Raw genomic sequence first — 19,878 nt, 5'->3', positions numbered from 1 at the left:
TTACTTTTTAAGTGGTTCTTACTGGGATAATCTACTTGCCATAATCTGGAGCCCTCTGCTTGCTGCTCAGCAATCCTTTTGTGTCCAAGTTCCACTTACTACAAGGATCAATCCTTTTACTGGAAAGTTCCAGAGCTGGAGTCAGCAATGGTATTTTCATGCAAGTTTTACCTTTTCTGAAACTGAAGGGAAAGTGCAGAGTAAATCTGATTTGTAACAAACCTCATTCACATGAGCACTCTGCCTTCTCCACAGCAGTGCTTCCACTTATTCTCATTTGGTTTTCCTGTATCTTTATAGATCCCAAGCATTAAGAGCTTGTATCAAATCTCTTCGGGAAAAAAAAGAAAAAAATCAGTTGCCAACAACTAATTCCATAAAGCCAGGGATACCCTAAATATAAGACAGGGTTGGACAGAAACAACGCGGGTCTGACCACTATGGTTACCACTACGTTCTTCCTCTATTTCATTTGAAATGGCAGCTTATATACATTTCTATATAGTTTACAGATTCCATAGCTTTTTCATTGGCACACAGCAGAGGAAGGAATGCAAACACACAGTATTTAGTTTACTTTTAAGCTGGCTAACATGTGCCTATTTAACAACTCTATTCAGTGACCTTCAACACCCCATTATTTTTCCCTGACACCTTAACATCTAATTCTAACTGTGCCACAACTTTACTAAGTAATTTTAACTGCGTCACAGGCTTCAAGGCCTCAGCACGGCTTCAGGTCAGGCATCAGCCAGGGCAGTTCAAGATCTAGATATAAATCATGTCCTCCTTCCCTGAGGAAATTTGGAACAATTCCACACTTGAACTTAACAGAAATATTACAACGTCTAATCAGGGCTGTTTTTTTAATCACGACAAGATCTTTAGTTTTCTCAGCAGTTTGTTTCAGCAATGGAGAACAGGTCTGGTGACTGAGCCCAAAGCAGTGTTTTATACAGCACAATACTGAGTGGGGCTGGCACAATGGCAACTGAGTCAGACAAGGTTTTCAAAATATTCCCTTTACTTTTCCCTTTATTTTGAGAATATTCCCTTCAGGGGCTTTCATTCATATACAGTGTTTTATGCAAGCATGACACAAGAACAGTAAAAATTAAATGTGGATGCAAATTAGTAAGTATTATATTTTGCAAAAAAAAAAAAAAAGTTTTTCATTTATTCAGACATTGCGGATGAGATTCCAAAATCTCCTGGTTTAAAGAATCTCCCTCATCTCTCCCCAGCATGGTGATGGGAGATCAAGCCAGGCCCGGCTGTGACTCGTGGCACACTCCTGTTCCTGGTGCCTTTGACTTCCCAGCTCAAGCAGCCACCTACTCTTTTACCAGTGCTCTGGCTGGGCCTTGGCACAATACCCAGCATCAGGATTTGAACTTACACTTTTGGATTTGTAGCATTTCCTTGAGCAGCTCTGACACTAAGCCTGTTATCAGATCAAACAACGGAAAAGAAATTCCTTGGCTTATTTGGCTGTGGTGGCTCAATGGCTCTGTATTGAATTATTTGCCATTGGTCCAGACTAAAACAGAACTGTACATCAGCTCCTGTGTGCTGAATGACTTTGAGTCATCATTTTTGGAAGGTATCTGAGTGAAGTAATGTAACGAGCTAAGGTGATTCTCTCACTTTTACCCTTACAATTTTCACAGTCTGTGAAATATTATTGTACTTCTATAATCACAAATAGGAAATATTTTGGTGTTTGATTAATAATATACAGAGTTAGGGGGAAAATAGATGACTAAAGCCCTTAGCATTGTACAACCTGACTGGATTTTGATGTACAGACGTCTAGTTATTTTGAAATGTAAGTGCTCTGCTTTATCTTTGCTTATCATTATCACTAACATTTTGGATAGTTTTATGAGAGCTTTGATTTCTCTAATCCTCTGTTGTTTTTTAATCATTCCATGTAGAAGGGCTTTAGCTTCATAAGAACTGCTGCAAAAAATGATCTTTAGTTAAACCTGTGAAGTGTAAAAATCATCTGTCCAAGCAGATGTACAACATTTCCACTGTTAATATCTCTTTGGCCTTTAATCCTATTTTTCCGGTTTGTGTGGGCACTGACAGTTAACTCAAGTTTCAATCAAACCTCGACAAATAGGATTTTTTCCTGCCCTACAGTCGACTAGTCAGACAGCCAGTGATTTTTTTTCACACTGTTCAGAGACTCATTAGACCTTTGTTCAGACTGGCTAAGGCGCAGCAAGGATGTAAAACCTGCTCTTTCATAGTCCACAATATTTTTCACAAGCTGAAGATTAAGGTTTTATAGGCAGAATATTTTCCATTTTATTTGAAAATTAAAGCTACGTAATTTGCAACTGCAAAATTTTGACATTCCTTGGAGAATGAAAACATTGATGTAGGATCTGTTTCACAAATGAATTAATGCCATTCAGTTAATGATACCTGAAATGTTGCTAAGCACTTAAATGCAAAGGGCTGAAAATTTTAACACTGTGTTATTACTATTTCAGTGTATGTTTTCTAATGAATACCTATTGGTCTGCAAAGAAAGAAATTTACTTTGTGACACCATTTCATGATGGAACACTGTGTAAAAGATACTGAGAAAACCAATTAAATGTAAAATTACCAGTGGATTTAGATACTAGATAATAGAAGTATAGATGGGAATAACATCATTACAGTAGTCAGTATTTGTATTTAATATCAGTGGGGTGTTAGCTGAGTACTGTAAAACACATAGAAAATGGCTAATTACTTCCCCAAAGGTCTTGTCACCTTAAATGATGAAAAGATAACAGATGAAACCAAAATGGAACTGGGCAAGTGGCAGGAGGGGTAAGGTAAATCTGTTATGAGCACTAAAATAAAAAAAAATTTAAGATCTACTCACTTAAAATATGATTGTAGCCTTGCTAAATAGAGTTAGTACAGTGACAGGTGAATGCATTGTTGACAATAAAAATCTAAAATTTTTTGGGCTGGTTAACTCTTCTCACACTTAAGTACCTCTTAGTGCAAATAGCCTTACCCGAGCCAGGAGATGAAATACCCTGTAAGAGTCAACAGTGGAGCTGCTCTTGAAGCCCAAATGCTTCACCATCTCACTGCTGGTGTAAATAAACTAATTTTCAGATTCACTATCAAATCTGGCCCCAGGTGTTTAGTCTGAAGCATGGTACAGCATCCTTAGCTAAAGTTGTTATATAACCTTTATTTTGTAATCTTCCTGTGTCAGTCTTCTTCCATCTGTGCACATTCTAGTTTCTTGCAAAAACTACCTCCACAGACAATGACTTTTTTTTTTCCCCTTGGCCTACGAGAACTTTATGGATCCTCTCCAGGTATCATTACTTTGTCACACTCATTAGAACTTGAAATGAAACCTATTGAGGTGACGTATCATCTCAGAACACCTGGTGCTTTGGCATTTCACATGTCATATGGGTCATGACATAATAGCATTTCTAATTGTCAGTCACAGAGCAAGGTACAAAAATAGTGAGCAGAGAAGGGAAGTCCCTGGTGGGAGAACTCAAGGTTATCAGTCTGCCTCTGACAGAACTGAGAAACCAACTCACCCCCATGAAAGACTGGGCTGCTTCTATAGTGATGTTCTGTAATGGAAAGGCACAGAAAGATGTTCTGCCTTTTGTCCTGGATTTCTAATCTCTCATGTACTCTTTTCTCTCTTGTCACAAGGTGGGTACATTACATTCTATTCTGTGGATTCTAGCTCTAAATCCAAGGGTGTATTTCTGTACTAAAAATATAGTTAAGGTAACATATGCCTGTGAGTTTGTGTGAGATTTGAATGACAGATACAAACATATTTTTTTGGTTTATGTAACTGTGTCATGGAAAGAAAAAAGACATTTCTAATACCACAGTGACAGTGCTTGGTCAAGGGACACAATTTCCCAGCCAGCCACAGGGAAACTATTCACCTGCTACTGGACTTTAAATTTTGCAGAACTGGAAAGATGTCATGGGACTGCCGTAAGCTTATTGCCTCTAGAACCCTCCCAAAGCACAGGCTGTAATAATGATCCAGACTGCAGTATTTGGAGATGTAACAGGAAGCATTTTCTCCTGCTCCTCTACAAAGCACTGAGACACCTGCAATGGAGGTTAATGGTTTCAGCTCCTACTCTGAGAGCAAGAGTCCATGTGGGAAGTGGTGCTAATGGAATCTGCAGAGAGGAAATGCCTCTCACGTGCTACAGGAAGAAGTGGGATCTGAGACCTTTTCACAGTAGCATCTTACTCTTCAAAAACACCAGATCTAAGTGGACTTAGAATTTTGAAAAAAAACTTGAGAAAAAAATACCTCAATCTGAACATGTAAGAGCATTTGATACACTGTGATGTATTTTGTGTGTATGCAGACTTTATCTCTAGCCAAATTCTGTGGTTTGTCTTGCTCTTGGAATTGGACAAAATTCATACAATTTCAGGGAGATGTGCATTAATAATAATCAAGTAATAAAGGTGAAGCTCTCAGGGTTTGTTCTCCACATAACTAACGTAATTCACTTTTCAGATGTATTTCTAGGCCTGACATTTTGGGCTAAATGTCTGTAGAGAACAGGAAGGGAATAGGTCCTGCAGTGGCTGCCCTGCTGTCTTGCTGGTTGGTGAGCAGTGTCAGGGTGACAGGCAGCTTGTGTGTATTCCCACAAAGCCTCCTGTTCCTATCCTTCAGCCACCAGCAGCATATGGGAATGCTGGAGGCAATAAGCTCTCTTTTAAGTACCTGATGTGCTTTGAAAGTTCCTGCAGTGAATCTCTCTGACAAAGTTAGTTTTTACTGTGGGTTTTGTTGTCCTTCTGCTAGGAGGAAGATCATCCAAATTAATGATTCTCAGGAAAGTGATGTATCATTTAAATGATCTAGAGAAATCCTGAATTTATTCAGATCAATGGAAAAAATCCTATTGGCTTAAAAGGGAATATATTTTTCATTTATGATTTTCATAGATCAGCGTAGGATATGGAAAATCAGTTGTACACTGCCTTTCATGTGCTTAAGCTACACCTTAAAAATGAGGCACAGTCTCCTAATTTATTTAGAAGTTTTTGCAAAATTGTGTTAGTGATAGTGGCCAGACAGATTTGTGTTAACAAAGATCTATGTCAAATCCCCTGAATTCCAGACCTTCATCCTAAACACAAACCCTTTATATTACTGAGAATCTCAATGCATATTACAGACACTGAAGTTCCTGGTGTTAGACACTCCAGTTAGGCATCAAAGGCAGATAGCAGCTAGCATGCAAGTGCTGCTTCCAAAGAGAAGCCCTTTTGAAGGCAATAGAAACTGTCAAAGTTAAATTAAAAATTAAAAATCCATTCTGTGGGCTGCTGACACACTAGGCTGCCTGACAAGCCACAGAGCCAGAAGTTTCAAAAACCTCTCAAATGTAACTATAAGTTGCCTGTGCTCTCTGTGCTTCCCCCTCTAACCTAATCAACTTTTATCCTACAGTGAAATATCATCACGGTGTCTATGAACTAATCATCTTGGTTGTAAGGAAAAAAAAAAAACCATCCTTTTTAAAATATCTCAAGTGATCAAGTATTCAGCTAGCTTATGCTTTAGCATGTGATGTATTGATGTAAAAATGATAGACTTTCTTGGAATTTTAATGATTTATTATTTATGATAATGTACTGCTGTGTGCCAGTCTCTCAAAATGAAGATTTATATGGCCTTCAACATGAAAAAACACTGCCTATAGTCACAAGAAGTGTTTCAATAAATTATTACATGTGTTAAATTTAGGTCTTAGAATCTGCAAGTAGGGTAAAGTGGGGTAATTCATATTGTTTGGGTTCATAGAGTCATAGAATCATAGAACACCCTGAGTTGCGAAGGAGCCACAGGGATGATGGAAATCCAGCTCCTGGCCCTGCCCAGGACAGCCCTTACAATCCCCTACAATCCCACCCTGTGTCTGAGACCTTTGTCCAAATGCTTCCTGAGCTCTGTGGGGCTGGTGCTGTGACCTTTGCCCTGGGGAACCTCCAGTGCCAGACACCCTCTGAATTTTTTTTTCCTGCTCTCCAGCCTGACCCTCCCCTGATCCAGCTCCAGCTATTCCCTGGGGTCCTGTCCCTGACCACACGGAGCAGAGATTGGAGCTGCCCCTCAGTGACATCTCCCCTGAGTTTCCTCTTCTCCAGGCTGAACCAAGTGTCCTCAGCTGCTCCTCATGCTGCCTCCCCTGCAGACCCTTCCCCATCCTCGTGGCCTCCTTTAGACACTCTCTGTTTGTTTAAAGTCTTTTTTATATTGTTGTGCTCAAATATTCACACAGGACTTGAGGTGAGGCCACACCAGCACTGAGCAGAGCAGGGCAATCACCTTCGTTTTGTTCTGAAAGCACTGAAGTACCACAGCAAAATATTAAGGATTATAAGAAGCACCGTGGGTAATACCTGTTTTTCCCTGTGTTCTTCACATTTATACCCTGTTGTGTGGTAACTGACATTTCTGTGTGTCTTTATTGGGATTCTTTCCTATTTTCCCAGCCTCCCCTGTCAAGAAGAAACAGTAGAGTCATAAAGGACAATACTTTTGTTGTCATGAACAATTTACCATCATATACCTTACAGAACTCTGGAAGTCAGATGTTTATTGCTTGCTGTTGCTTGTGTTACTCCTCAGCTTGTCTGAATAAGAGATCATGACAAAAATCTATCCATAATTAAGCAAAACCTTCAAGCTATACATTGCTTGAATTCAAAAGGATGCAGTGCCTTAATCACTGTCATGCATTCAGTAAAAACCTGTTTAGGATCAGCTCTGAATTAAAATCAAGATCAGGAGTTTGAAGTTTCTTTTGAAGTAATGTGAGGTTACTTGCACAGGATGCCATCATAGTTCATACTATAAAGGATAGAATCAAGCTGTATAAAAGCAATTGACTACTGTTTTCCTACAGGCCAAATCCAACATTTTACAATTATTTTATTACTTTTTTTTCATGCCACTTTACATGGAATTTGGGAGAAATGAGCTGCAATGCAATACAGATGGGACTGATGAATCTTACATGTAGAGCAATAATTCTGGTACATTTTTCTGTATAAGCTTTGATATTTCTTTGACTTTTGTGGACCGGAAAGATCTCGTATTGACAGGTGAGGTCTTCCTGGTGTGCTTGCATGGTCCTCCTCACTGCAGCATCCAGAATTTCAATCAGACAGGTGATGAAGACACGACATGCTGTTGATTTTGACGGGAGTTAAACATCCAACCAAGCATTAGTCAGAGCCTCTGCACTCGAGTGGGTATGTTTTCATTCATCCAGGAAGCAGCACAGTCTCCTGAGATCTGGTTTCCAGACAAAGGGAATTCAGACAGAAATTGGAGCTTCTGGTTGCATTTTGAACTCTGCCTGCCCCGGTGTTCTCTCCCCTTGAATAAGCAATAGGAGCTGCATCTCACTCATCTGCCTGAACAGAGGCTGCAGTTGCCTTTGGCTCGTGTGACTTTCAACAGGACATTCTAGAAGACTTAAACAAATAAGCTGGACTCCATTAAACCATCAGATTTAACTCTCCCTGTGGAACATGCTCCTGGAAACTTTTTCATTCATTACATATCAAAGCAATTCTCAGGCTGGCTGAAAAAGCTAAAGTTATTTTCAATTAAATATTCTTTATACTTTATTTTTATTCATTATTATTTTAAAAGTTATGTATTTCATAGTAGGAGCTACTCATCCTTTTATCTCCATATATAAACTTTCTAAAAATCTGAAATTCTACTCAAAGATTTGGGAGTCCTAAGAGCAGCCTCTGCTGATGCATAAGGAAATTGTTTCTCAGTTTTTCCAGTGGAGGTAAGAGTTTTTATTGCACATGCACAAGTTTGTAAGAACTGTTCGGTGTTTGTATGTCACTTGGAAAATATAAAAGCCCTCATGTATTATGAAGTAACTCGAGTAAATAAGAGGTGTCAGCAGAGACACGGTCAGCGAGGGCCGGGCTGGGGCTGCCCCGCCGCGGGGACCCCGCGCCCGCCCGGCCCCGCCCCGCCTGACGTCAGCACAGCCAGCAGCCAACCAGCGCGCGCGGCGCGAGCCCGGCCCCGCCCCCCGCGCCCTCGATGCCCATAAAATGCACGGCCGGCGGTGGGCGCGGGAGCGGCGTGAGGGGAACGGGACGGGACGGACGGGACGGGGCGGCGGGACCCGCTCCTGGCACCGCGGCTCGGCCCCGGCCGCCCCGCCGGCTCCGCTCGCCAGCCGGGATGCTGCTCGTGGCCGCCGGGCTCCTGCTCGCCGTAGCTGCGGGCGGGCGGGGGTCGCCGGGCGGGGATCAGGAGAGCCCGCCGGGCAGCCGCTTCGTGTGCACCTCGCTGCCGCTGGAGGCCGCCGGCGCGGGCTGCCCGCTGCCCCCCGTGCCCATGCAGGGCGGCGCGCTGCCCCCCGAGGAGGAGCTCAAAGCCACGGTGCTGCAGCTGCGGGAGACCGTCCTGCAGCAGAAGGAGACCATCGGGAGCCAGCGGGAGGCCATCCGGGAGCTCACCGGCAAGCTGAGCCGCTGCGAGGGCGCTGACGGCAAGGCCGCCGCGGGGGCGTGGAAGAACGAGGTGGGCAAGGGCAAGGACACCATGGGCGACCTGCCCCGGGACCCGGCGCAGGTCATCGAGCAGCTGAGCCGCACCATGCAGAGCCTGAAGGACCGCCTGGAGAGCCTGGAGGTAGGGCCGGGCCCGGGGCCGCCTCACGTCCAGCGGGCACCTCGGGCAGGAGTCGTGCCCTGATCCCCGAGCAGAGAGAGCCAGACCGGCCAGACTCGGGGCGAGCGGCTCCTTTGGCTTGTCCTGTTCTCTCGGTCATTGATCTCTTCTCTTTATTGGTAAAAAACCCTAAGGGGCTGCTCTTGAATGTGTTCTCCCACTGCGGTGGGGGGGAGATTATGGTTTCCCTGCTCGGCATCAGCTTAGGTTCTGTATTAATGATGTGTAAATCTCTCTTTCTGGGGATGTGACTTCGTGCGGTTTGAGGTACAGAGCTGACGTCTTGGGCAGTAAGAGCTCGGCATATGGTGCTGAACAGGCCAGTGGAAATGAGGAGATTGTGTTGGGCAGATGGTGCAGATAAGATGATGTACTCAGGGCTGACACAGAATAAAAAGAACCCGATTTCTGTGCGCCCCTGAACAGAAAGGGGATTTGCTCCAAGCCCACCGATAAGTGATTTCCGTGAGCCTTTGGACAGCGCCCATGGTTTGAGTGCTGCTCATGCAAATGTTTCATAGAGAGGAGTCTCACAGGATTTGTGCTCGTGTTTTGCATTTTGCACCCTGAAAGCCCCGCGTGTGTGTGTACTCCTGCTGTCCTCCGCTCAGTGCTGATGTGAGGATGGCGAGTAACTTCTGAACGGCTGTTCTCAGTGCTGCTTTGCAAGTGCAGTTTTGAATGAGCTGTTAGTATTACATCCTTTTGTTACTATTGCTGTCTTTCTGAAGCATTTTTTTTAGCCTTGTGGAAGAGAAACTCCTAGGATAACATGGTAGGTGGAAGTGTTTTTTAGTATCTTTAAAGATACCAGTGCTATTTGAGAGCGTGAGGTGCCTCTTTTTTCAGTTTGAATAAGATTTCTTTCACTGGTTAATACTTGGATTGATATAAAGAGCATCTTGTTTGGTAAAACTGCTTTCAAAGTAACGTAATTTATTAATCTAAACTGAAGTGATAGTTTTTCTGTTTCTTTCGGTTGGCCGTGTCACTAACAGGAAGTAAAGCAAAAATTCACCGATGTGCCACATGTATGTGTAGTAATAGAAGTGCATCGGACCTGCTCCCTACATTGATTTTATTAAACTTAAATCTGTGAAAACTCCTTCATATGAAGTGCTGGAAGCCTCTAACAAAAGTGCCCTTTTGTTTCAGGACCTGTTAAGCTCCATTGCTGATAAAAGCTCCGAGCATGAGAAATGCTAAAAAGCAATACATCTTCTGTGCTTGCTGGACAGCTCCACAATCTTGCTTTCCGCCGTTGAACCGGGGGCACATCTGCATTTCACAGTTTCTGTTTCAGGAATGACAACTCTTTTTCCCCCTTGTGCTTTGTCCTGCAGCACCAGCTCCGAGCCAACGTGTCCTCTGCAGCCCTGCCCGGTGACCTGCGGGAGATGCTGCAGCGGCGCCTCGGGGACCTGGAGCGACAACTCCTGAGCAAAGTGGCCGAGCTGGAGGATGAGAAGTCTCTGCTGCACAACGAGACCTCGGCACACCGGCAGAAGACAGAGACAGCCTTGAACGCTTTGCTAGAAAGAGTGTCTGAGTTAGAGAAAGGTAATTTCTCTAAATGCTTCCCCATCCTGATTAATTTTGTTTACTCCTTCCTTCCAGAGCAGTAGACTAAGTGTGGGCCTTGAGGGAAAGGCATTAAGGTACTGGGCTGAATAGTAGGTGACAGTGCAAATACTTGGATTCTCCTTTTTCTTTTATCTCAGGCTTCTTGCTTGACAGGCAGTTGCCTGGCTTTGGCTTCCTGTCTCTTAATTTGGCATGTGTGGGTGGCTAGGATGAAACTCTTAGTGTTTGTGGGATGGAAAGATCTGTAAGGAGGCAAGTGGAGATAGGAATAAGTATGACATGAGTGTAAATAGCTACATAATGTCAAACATGCATCTGAGTAGAGCTGCCTTTATTTGGACTGGGAGTCATATGGGCTAAATTTAATTAGCACAACTACCTTTAATGTAATGAATTGCATTTTACACCTGCTTTGTTTCCTGCTGCTTTGGAAGTATTGATGGTGGCCTTTCCTTTTGTTACTGGTTATGACTTTGGGTAACTGCAAATACTTGAATTATGCTCTGTTCTAAGCTTACAGCCTTCAGAGTTTACAGTAGATTACACATGGTCCACTGGGGGACACTCTCGTAATCCTAGTCATTCATTCTGATTCTTGGCTTAATTATTACTGAAATCTTCCTGCTTGAGTAAAATCTGTTTATTTGAATTACAAATGTCTGTCCCAGAACTCTTTGTGTATTGACTGTCTACATGTACAGAGTGGACTGTATAGGGCTGGAGTTGCAGTAATTATTACTGCCCAGTCCTTAAATGATTTTCCGAGGTGAATAACTCTCTGCTTTAAAGCAGCTTAATGGACATGCCTTCCACATGGTACATACATGCATATCTCATTAATTTACAAATGCAGCCTAATGGCCCCATGTGTGTAATACTGTATCTATTCTTTCCTCTAAAAAGAGTTAAGGAGGGGAAAAGGGAAGGAGGAAGATGGTTTTCTACTGGCTCTGTCTTTTAGTATTTCCTGAGAGCCAAGATAAAGCTTACCCTGCAGCTGAAGTTATGGAGAATTAGTGGCCTGTTAATGTCTTATGAGTCAAGTATAGATAGTCCTTGTCTCTGAAAGATGTGACTCATATCAGAAAGAGAGAGTGGTGGGAGAACAAGAATGTGTAATTCAGTTAGGCTAAAAATAACCTGTTCCCACCTTTATTTTTTTTTTGTATGTGGGGAGTGAGGGCTGTTTTAAGTCTCTGGAGAAGTGAAGAATTTGGGACAGGAACCAAGATACAGCCTTTCTTTTACTAGTGTAATTTGCTCTCTATTACTGTACAGCTTAGCTGTTCTGGTTCCTCTGCCAAATCAAAGTGACGGTAATAATGATGAAAGAACTTATTGTTTTGTGCTTTAAATACAGACAATATTTGATCTTGCCAGTATTTGATAGTACTTCTATTGTGCTTTTATTAAAAAGGCAGTATTGTTTAGCATTTCTTCCCCACAACTAACTAGAGTGCCCTCATTGGCCTGAGACTAAATAGAGGAAAAAAACCAAACTTTGAGGTGGCACTGTAAGCCTTGGATTTTATCTGCAGTTATGACAGCTGTTTTAGTTATCAGCTGGGCAGAAGAGTTTAAAACTTGTACACCTGTTGTGGTTCCTGAAGTTTTCTGTTAAATTCTTCACTGGTTGTCTCCATTGAAGATGATGCAGTAGAAAAAGAGGAGATATAATCCTCCAAATAGCAGTGCTGGACTTCAGTGTGATTCCCAGCTTTGCTGGAGGTACAAACAGATCATTTACTATGTCTAAACCTATTTTCTCTGTATCTGAAAGGGAGTAACAATATTTTTTGCCCATCTAGCCCAAAAATAATAGCTCTTTTAATGGGGTATGTTACTGTTTTTTCTATGTGAGATTGCTTGTGGCAGCCTAATGGAGGTTGTTCAGTATTAACCCTAAGACCCTGGTGTCTGGTGTTTTTTATTTGCTTACCATTTAGAACACTTCAGGTCTCTAAGGTTCCTCAAGACAGATTCAAGCAAAAGAGAAGCTTTTTCTTCTCCCACCCCCTCATTCTGTGAAAAATGCAGCCAAAACACTTCAGTTGCTTCAGAGATGAGGAATGCCATCAATGCCAATGGTTTAAAAAATACATATGAGAATTGTGGCAACCTTTTGTGACAACAGGTTTTCATTTGGACTGGAGTGTGAAGTTTGACAAGGGGATCGAATTTGTTTCAGGAATGTGAGCAAAGGAAATGAGTGAGTGAGACTCAGAAGAACAGGCAGCTAAGAAGTTGAGGGTGACATTACTGCAGAACTGTGAGGTTCAATTTGTGGCACAATGTGGGATTTATTTCTTAATACTTCTGAAAAATTATTTATGAGCATCCAAAGTAACTATATGATACAGAGTATTTCAACTTCAGAAAGTTTTGCTCTAAAGGATTCTCAATTTTGTAAGCATGTCTGAGAATATCTCACTGGTTTTTATCACTTTTTTAGAAAAAGCTAAATAATATTTTCTGCTTTTATATTAAATCAAGTGTCTAATCTTCCCATAGTTCATAGCTTGATATTGCATTTTTAATTCAGATCACTTTGACCTCTTCAGATCTTGAGATCCCATCAGTTGATGGGACAGAAATCATTTCTACTGAATGTAGCTGCTTTCTGGACTATGTCAGTGCAGTCTTATTTCAAATTTGCTGCTCAAAATGTTAGTGTTAATCTGTTTGTTAGCCTGAGATCTTAACACAGGGATGCTGCTTGTGTAGCAGGAGAAGTGGAAGAAATCCTGGTTGTGAAGCATTGTGATGCTCTAATAGTGAACATAGCAGAGAATCCATTTTACTGACAGTAAATATCTTTTAAACCAGTTTGAATTGTTTGAAATAGGGAGGCCTCTACCCATGAACTAGGCAATGAAAAAGTTTGCCTACCATCTATTCTTTTGCTCTAAATGAGGAGAAATAAACAAAATAATTATCACAACATGGATAAAATCTATTTGCATTTTTGTGTGCAGCAAAATCAACATTCAGTAAATACTACTTCAATATACTTTTTTCCCTGTACCTCTCTAAAGTGATTAGTACCAAAGATTATCAATATCAATTGTGTTTTAGCCTGAATTACCAATACATTGTTTTTCTTGATATTAAGGTGGGTTTTTTTTTTGTTTTTTTGCTCCATGTGATTCTAGGTAGCAGTGCATTTAAGTCACCTGATGAATTCAAAGTCTCCCTCCCTCTCCGCACAAACTACCTGTATGGGAAGATCAAGAAGACTCTGCCAGAGCTCTATGCTTTCACTGTGTGCTTGTGGCTGAGGTCAAGTGCTTCTCCTGGAATTGGCACTCCCTTCTCATATGCTGTTCCTGGGCAAGCCAATGAGATTGTCCTCATAGAGTGGGGGAATAATCCAATTGAACTGCTAATTAACGATAAGGTGAGACTTGATGAACTCTTTGGTTTCAACATAACCAGAACAAGGCCTGACCCCTTGGTACCTTTGCATGGACTCCTTCCTTCCCTCTGACAGAAGCCTTTGAGGTGGTGCTGTCTGCTTGTCTGTTGTCCACTTGCTGATTGCAAGTTCATAAAAGCACTTGAAACAGAAGTTAAATTGTACAGATATTTTTTGTGTTGAGACCAAGCAGCTTGACATTAGATGTGCACACACTTGTGTTGTCTGAAGTTACAAGCAGGTCTTGGCTTCCTGGGTTTTCTTTTATTTTTTTTGGTTTTTTAATGAAACAAGCAAAATTTGAAGCCACACTATTGCAACTCCTGTGAGATTTAAGCCAGCTGCTCTATTTCTGTCTTTTTAATTGTAGGAGTTACAAATGCTTAATAAATCTTGCAGAAGATGGAGAGCAAAAGGCTCTCCACATAATGGTCTGGTTTTGTTATGCTTAGTGACTGAACGTCAGTTTAAATACAGTTTTTCAGACTTTCATACACTGTTGATGGTTTCTGACAAGCTTGAAGAAAACATTGAAACTTATCATTAAACCAGTATTTAAATACCTCCTTTCTCCTTACCTTCAGTTAAGTTTCCTGGTAACTCTCTCTGAGGGATCAGGTGTTTGCTACACATTCAGGTAGTTCATCTTGTGGTTGATTATGGACTTTTAACTGTCCTATCATCCTGCCAAATCAATAACCAATTATTTTTAATGGTTTGTGGAAGAGAAGGAAACCTGAGTCTGCTTGTCTTTAGCAATAACTTTTTTCTCTTCAATATTATGTCTGTAATATCAGTATTCTGTCAGGCTTTTATTTCTTCCATGTCCATAGCCCACTGCACTTGTGTCTTGATGTTGACCTGAGAAGGTTTTCAGATCAAACTCCTAAAGAAGCTGAATTCTCCTTATTGTGGGGTCTAGAACCACAAATTCTCCTGGTAGCGGACAGATCCATTTGTCAAAGTTGTTACTGCAAATGGTGCTGGCAACCCCCGATTTTAAGAGGACCTTAACATGAGCACTGTTAAGTGCTCACTAAGCACTAAGATTTAAACAACAAATGCCACAGATTAATGTGCAGGATGGGGGTTGGTCTCTTCTCCCAAGTAACAGGCAACAGAAAGAGGAAATGGCCACAAGTTGTGCCAGGGGAAGTTTTAATTGGATATGAGAAATTTCTTCACTGAGAGGGTTGCAAAGCACTGGAACAGGCTGCACAGGGCAGAGGTGGAGTCACCATCCCTGCAGGTATTTAAAAGAGGTATACTGCTGGGTTAATGATTGCACTCTGATCTTGGAGGGATGTTCCAACCTAATTCATGTAATGATTCTGTGGACTCCTACAAAGTAGGATGTGGACTAACTCTTGCCTCTATAAAGTTTTTGCTTTTGAAGACAGAGTAAGTACTGTTTCTCTTTTCATATTGGTCTTGAACTGCTAGATTTGGGTTGCCATATACATTTTTCTGGTTTTTGTAGGTTGCCCAGCTCCCTCTCTTCATCAGTGATGGAAAATGGCATCATATCTGTATAACGTGGACAACCAGAGATGGAATGTGGGAAGCTTTTCAGGATGGAGAGAAGCTTGGCACTGGGGAGAATCTTGCTCCTTGGCATCCAATTAAACCTGGAGGTGTCTTGATCCTGGGTCAGGAACAGGTGAGTGAATGACAGGGTGTTCCTGGGTTTAAACAAAATCAAAACTCCCCAAACAGATAAGAGCTGTGAGAATTTCTCTGTTAAACACTTGGTTCTGTTGTATACAGTGTCAGAAAGACTGAAACAAGGCAAAAAATACTTAATGAAATCACACATTGGTATATTTATTTTGCTTATTAAATACTCAGAATATTCATGTTGGGGTTAAGAATAAGTCCTTTTAGAATACTGAAAAAAGGATTTTGAAGCTTGCCTTTCTAGTTAACATCTCATAAGTAATGAATTGTGTGGCTCCTGGCTTCGCAATGTTTCTCTACCTATATTATACATTTAGTAAAAGAAGCAAATATTGTAATAAGTAGCCTCTCTTCAGGATTCCCAGGCTCACAGTTGGAGCAATGAAAAATTAGTTTTGTCTTGATATTGATTTTAGTAGAGACTTACCCATGGCATAAATGACACAAGTGCAAGTTCAGTATCCTAATACACTCTGCAGAGCAGATGCTGCAGCTCACTAGTGAGTGTCTGTCAGGTTTCCTTTATCTCTGCCTGCACTGTGCTGGGTTCTGTCCTGTGCTATCAGCTCCGTGTCATTGTGATCACTAAAAATGAGTGATTTCTGTCCTTGGGTACTGAGTGGAGCAAGCAGACACTTCTAGGATTGTGCAGTGGCAGTTTGAATCACTCATTTGTTACAGCCAGACAAAGCCTGGGTATTTAGATCCAAAGATCTCATCTCACAGTCCCTGCAGACAACTGGGCAAGGGCTGCAGTGATGGTTTAATCTATAGGCATAAAGCTTTCAGGGTAACCTTATATATCTGTGCAGTTCTTGCTGGAGTTGCCCTGTGCTAAGTTTGCACAGTGGCTTTTAAATTAGCCTCAAAGTTTAAAGCTGCCTTCCTGCTCTACTGCTTGAGGGCAAGGTTGTTTATGTGCAGCCTTTTTGTGGTGTTTTGCAGTCACCACTGTTTGCCCTCAGTTGTTCTGATACGATTCCTTGTTCAATGTAGCCCTTCTAGAAACTAGAATTTGTTCACCTCTGTAACCTAACTCTGCGCCTCTCTCTAGCAGTGGGGCTGGGTGGGGAGGGACTTCAAATTTGAGGAAGAAAATGCCAAAATAACCTTCTCATCTAATCCTAACTCTTGTGTGCCTAAAGGACACAGTAGGAGGAAGATTTGATGCAACTCAAGCCTTTGTTGGGGAGATGAGCCAGTTCAATATATGGGACAGGGTCTTAAAAGCTGAAGACATCATGAATATTGCCAACTGCTCCATCAACATGCCTGGCAACATCATCCCCTGGGTGGATAACAACGTGGATGTGTTTGGAGGTGCTACTAAATGGCCTGTGGAGACATGTGAGGAGCGTCTGCTTGACTTGTAGCTGTGATCACTTCCCATCCAAGTGCCCCCTTTAGTAGGACAATCTTCTGTGCAATCGGAAGCACTTATTTTTCTCCTTGCCCTTCCCCAGTCTTAACTCCTTGAAAGAGTAATAAAAAAAATTGAGTAAACTGCCTCAGTGCAAAGATAGCTGCTAGTTTGGGGCATTGAGCCTGGCTATGAAAGGAGCATTTCTTGGCTAGAGCAGCCCTTGGTTTCTTATGGCCTGATCCAAAAATGTGCTTTGGCCTGCAGAAGCCTTTTGATTGGGCCTGAGCTTAGACCATCAGCTCTTCTGCAGTGAGGGAGGACAGTGTGCACACTTCACTCTCATGTCCCTGATAATGTGCAGGGCTGACAGCACCAGGATTAACAGACTAAATGTGAACCCTTCCTTCCAGTCTATTGTCTCCCCTTCGAAATGAAGCCATTCTTTTTTAGCCCTTTTTAAAACAAAAAATCACTTAATCCTTACACTGCAGTGGTTATGGTGCAGCTGTGGGTAGAGCAGAACAGCCACTGTCTGAGTGCAAGGCTTTTTTGCTTTTTAATTTGCAATTAGAAATCGTTATTTTATGATAAAGAGATGATGTATTTGAGACACATTGTACCAGTTCAATTTGAAGAAAGGGCTGTTTATTCAGCACAGCTCCATTGAAGCAGAGATGCTTCAGGTGAGGTTCTGTCCCAAAGCCTGTCCTTTGCTAGCCAGGATCCCAGCATAGGTGGGTGGAAAAAAGATTGTACTTGTATTTTTTGTAGGCTGAATCTACTGAATTCCTAGTGACCTGGCTTGTACCCTTTTCTCTATTGTTTCTCTCGCTTCAATGTCTTTATTTTTTTAAATATACAAGCTGTGATTAAGTGAATTTCCATTTTGTTTTGCTTTGAAAGGCCTTTTTATGAGCAAGTGCCAAAGTTCAGTTTCTGCTTGCTGAGAATTGCTATCTCTTTTTCCAGCATAAAAGTCTTCTGCACTGGTTTATATGTTATTACAATGGTCCTATGTAATATGAAAATGTGCTGCTTTTTCAATTCTTGTTGACTGTCTCTTCTGTAAGCACTGGGCTGACCACTATATTTTTTTATCATTTTCTCTCAATATTTTGCAAACAATGTTGCTGTTTCCTTGGTGTTGATGTGACTACTTGGTTTGTGGCTCGCAGATAGCAAATGCACTGTACTGGGAAAGAGTTAATACTTTTGCTATTTAAAAGAAAAAGGATTTAAAGGGGGGGGAGGGGGAATTTATAAAGCTAAATATCATATTTTATTTTTCATATGTTTGAATTGTAAGAATAATATGGTGACAGTCCCATTTGTAGGGTAAAGTTACATATTTCCATGAATATGTAGTATGCTGTTCTTAAAAGAAAATTCTTATAATGAACTTTTAATTAAAATGCACTGTAAAATGAGTCTCTTAATTCTTTTATAGTCACACAAGACGCTGAATATTCTTTCTTCACTTTTATGTGTTTACCTGCTGTCTCTCTAGACTGGTAGAAGTACAGTCCTCTAAGAAGATTTCTTTATTCCCTAAATGCCTTCAATTTATTCCCTAAATGTCTGAAGTGCTCTCATTGTGATTGGCTTTAAAATACACACACACTGCACCCCTAACCTCCAACAATACTTTCCCTGCCCAAAGGAAAAACAAACCACAAAACTCGCTTCATATCAAAAGAATCTGTGTTGTGAGGAAAAGTATGAAATTCTCATCTCCTGTGGGCTCCTCATGGTGCCCAGAAGAGGCATCAGCCCTCCAGTTAATCCACTTTATTCATCAGCTTTTTTCAAAAGAGGCCGGAGGAGCGAAACTCGAGTTACACATATTTCACTCTGTTCTTAAAAGGTATAACAGTGAAATTGTCCTGGACGCTTTGCTGACTGTCCTGGAGCCCATGTGGGTGGTGGAGTCTGCTGTTTTAAACACCAGCTTGGAGCCTGAGTCCAGTGCTTGGCTGAGAGAGGTCCTTTGCTCATCTATTGGCCATGTTGATCTTCATTCAGAGTTACTTAAACACACCCCCAGCGTTTAGCCATATGCACCTGAGTGAGAACATGAGGAAGGTGTTAATGGTGGGGGCTGTACTTTGTTGGGTTGGGTTGGTTTTTACTCATAAAATAGTTCAGATGGCAGGGGTTCTGGAGGAAGGTTTTGGTTTGTTGGGTTTTTTTAGACACTGACTCTTAAGTAAAGCCAAAGGGAAGTGGTATATATTCTGTTGGAAAGGGTTTCTTTCATTATTTTTTAATACATATCTATACATACCTATTCTTTTGTGCAATGGTAGCTTTTCATTAAGAAGAAAAGATGTGTTGATTTTTTTACCTTTATCTTGGGAGTGGAAAGCTGTGGCTGTCACACTGCTGCTCCACATCCTGGGACTCACATCTTTTGTATGAATATATAAGCAGATGGCAAAACAGGAATAAATATTGCCACATTCCAGCATCTATATTGTTTATGGAGTGTGGCACTGACAACACAACCTTCAGCTCCCAAACTGCTCTGAATGCACAGAAGTAATAACTTATAGAAAGCTGAGTGACAGCACTTGGAGCATTCAGTAAAGCAGATTTCTAGGAAATGTGTTTAAATCAGGCAGAGCTGGGACTCCTAAAAATATCAGTGCTCCCACCAAGCCAACATCCTGGGAGCTGTAACTGGCCAGGTCTGCTTGGCTGTAAGTGCTCTTCAGTCTCTGAATTGCACCATCCTCTCTGTACCTCCTTGGTGCACTGGCTGTTGGCTGACAACAAGTTGAGCATTTGGTGTGTTTAAATCCTGTTATATTTCTTCAAAGACCAGTTGTTTGCCTGTACGCCTGGCCACTAGAAAATGTAGTTGTCTCATGTGTTTTGAGTTTGCTGGAGAGGTCCAGCTCCACAATTGCTGTCTGAGGTGGGGGGGAGGATCACCTCTGCCTCTGGGATCCCCTGTGCATGGGAGACCAACTCCTGCATCCAGGCAGCTTCTGGCTGGGCTGCACTTGCTCACTGAGCTGCTGGTTTAGATCTCAGAAAAGCAGGGAAGACCAGCAAAGCTCTACCCCCATTTTTACAACATTTCCCCAGTGA

General features: G+C 41.8%; 1 protein-coding gene across 1 annotated transcript; it reads left to right on the top strand.

The window, feature by feature from the left end:
• Positions 1-8,254: 8,254 nt before the first annotated feature.
• Positions 8,255-18,151, top strand: NPTX2 (neuronal pentraxin 2; the record flags this gene model as incomplete). Its single annotated transcript, XM_083872905.1, has 5 exons — positions 8,255-8,707; positions 10,090-10,306; positions 13,483-13,727; positions 15,226-15,405; positions 16,568-18,151. 5 exons carry the CDS (start codon positions 8,255-8,257, stop codon positions 16,793-16,795), a joined length of 1,323 nt encoding a protein of 440 aa, XP_083729031.1. The 3' UTR covers positions 16,796-18,151.
• Positions 18,152-19,878: the final 1,727 nt, after the last annotated feature.

The sequence above is a fragment of the Zosterops lateralis genome (assembly GCF_965231275.1).
Source record: "Zosterops lateralis genome assembly, chromosome: 15".
NCBI lineage: Eukaryota > Metazoa > Chordata > Aves > Passeriformes > Zosteropidae > Zosterops > Zosterops lateralis.
Note: the sequence above shows the minus strand (reverse complement) of the source record. Positions and strands in the feature narration are given on the sequence as shown.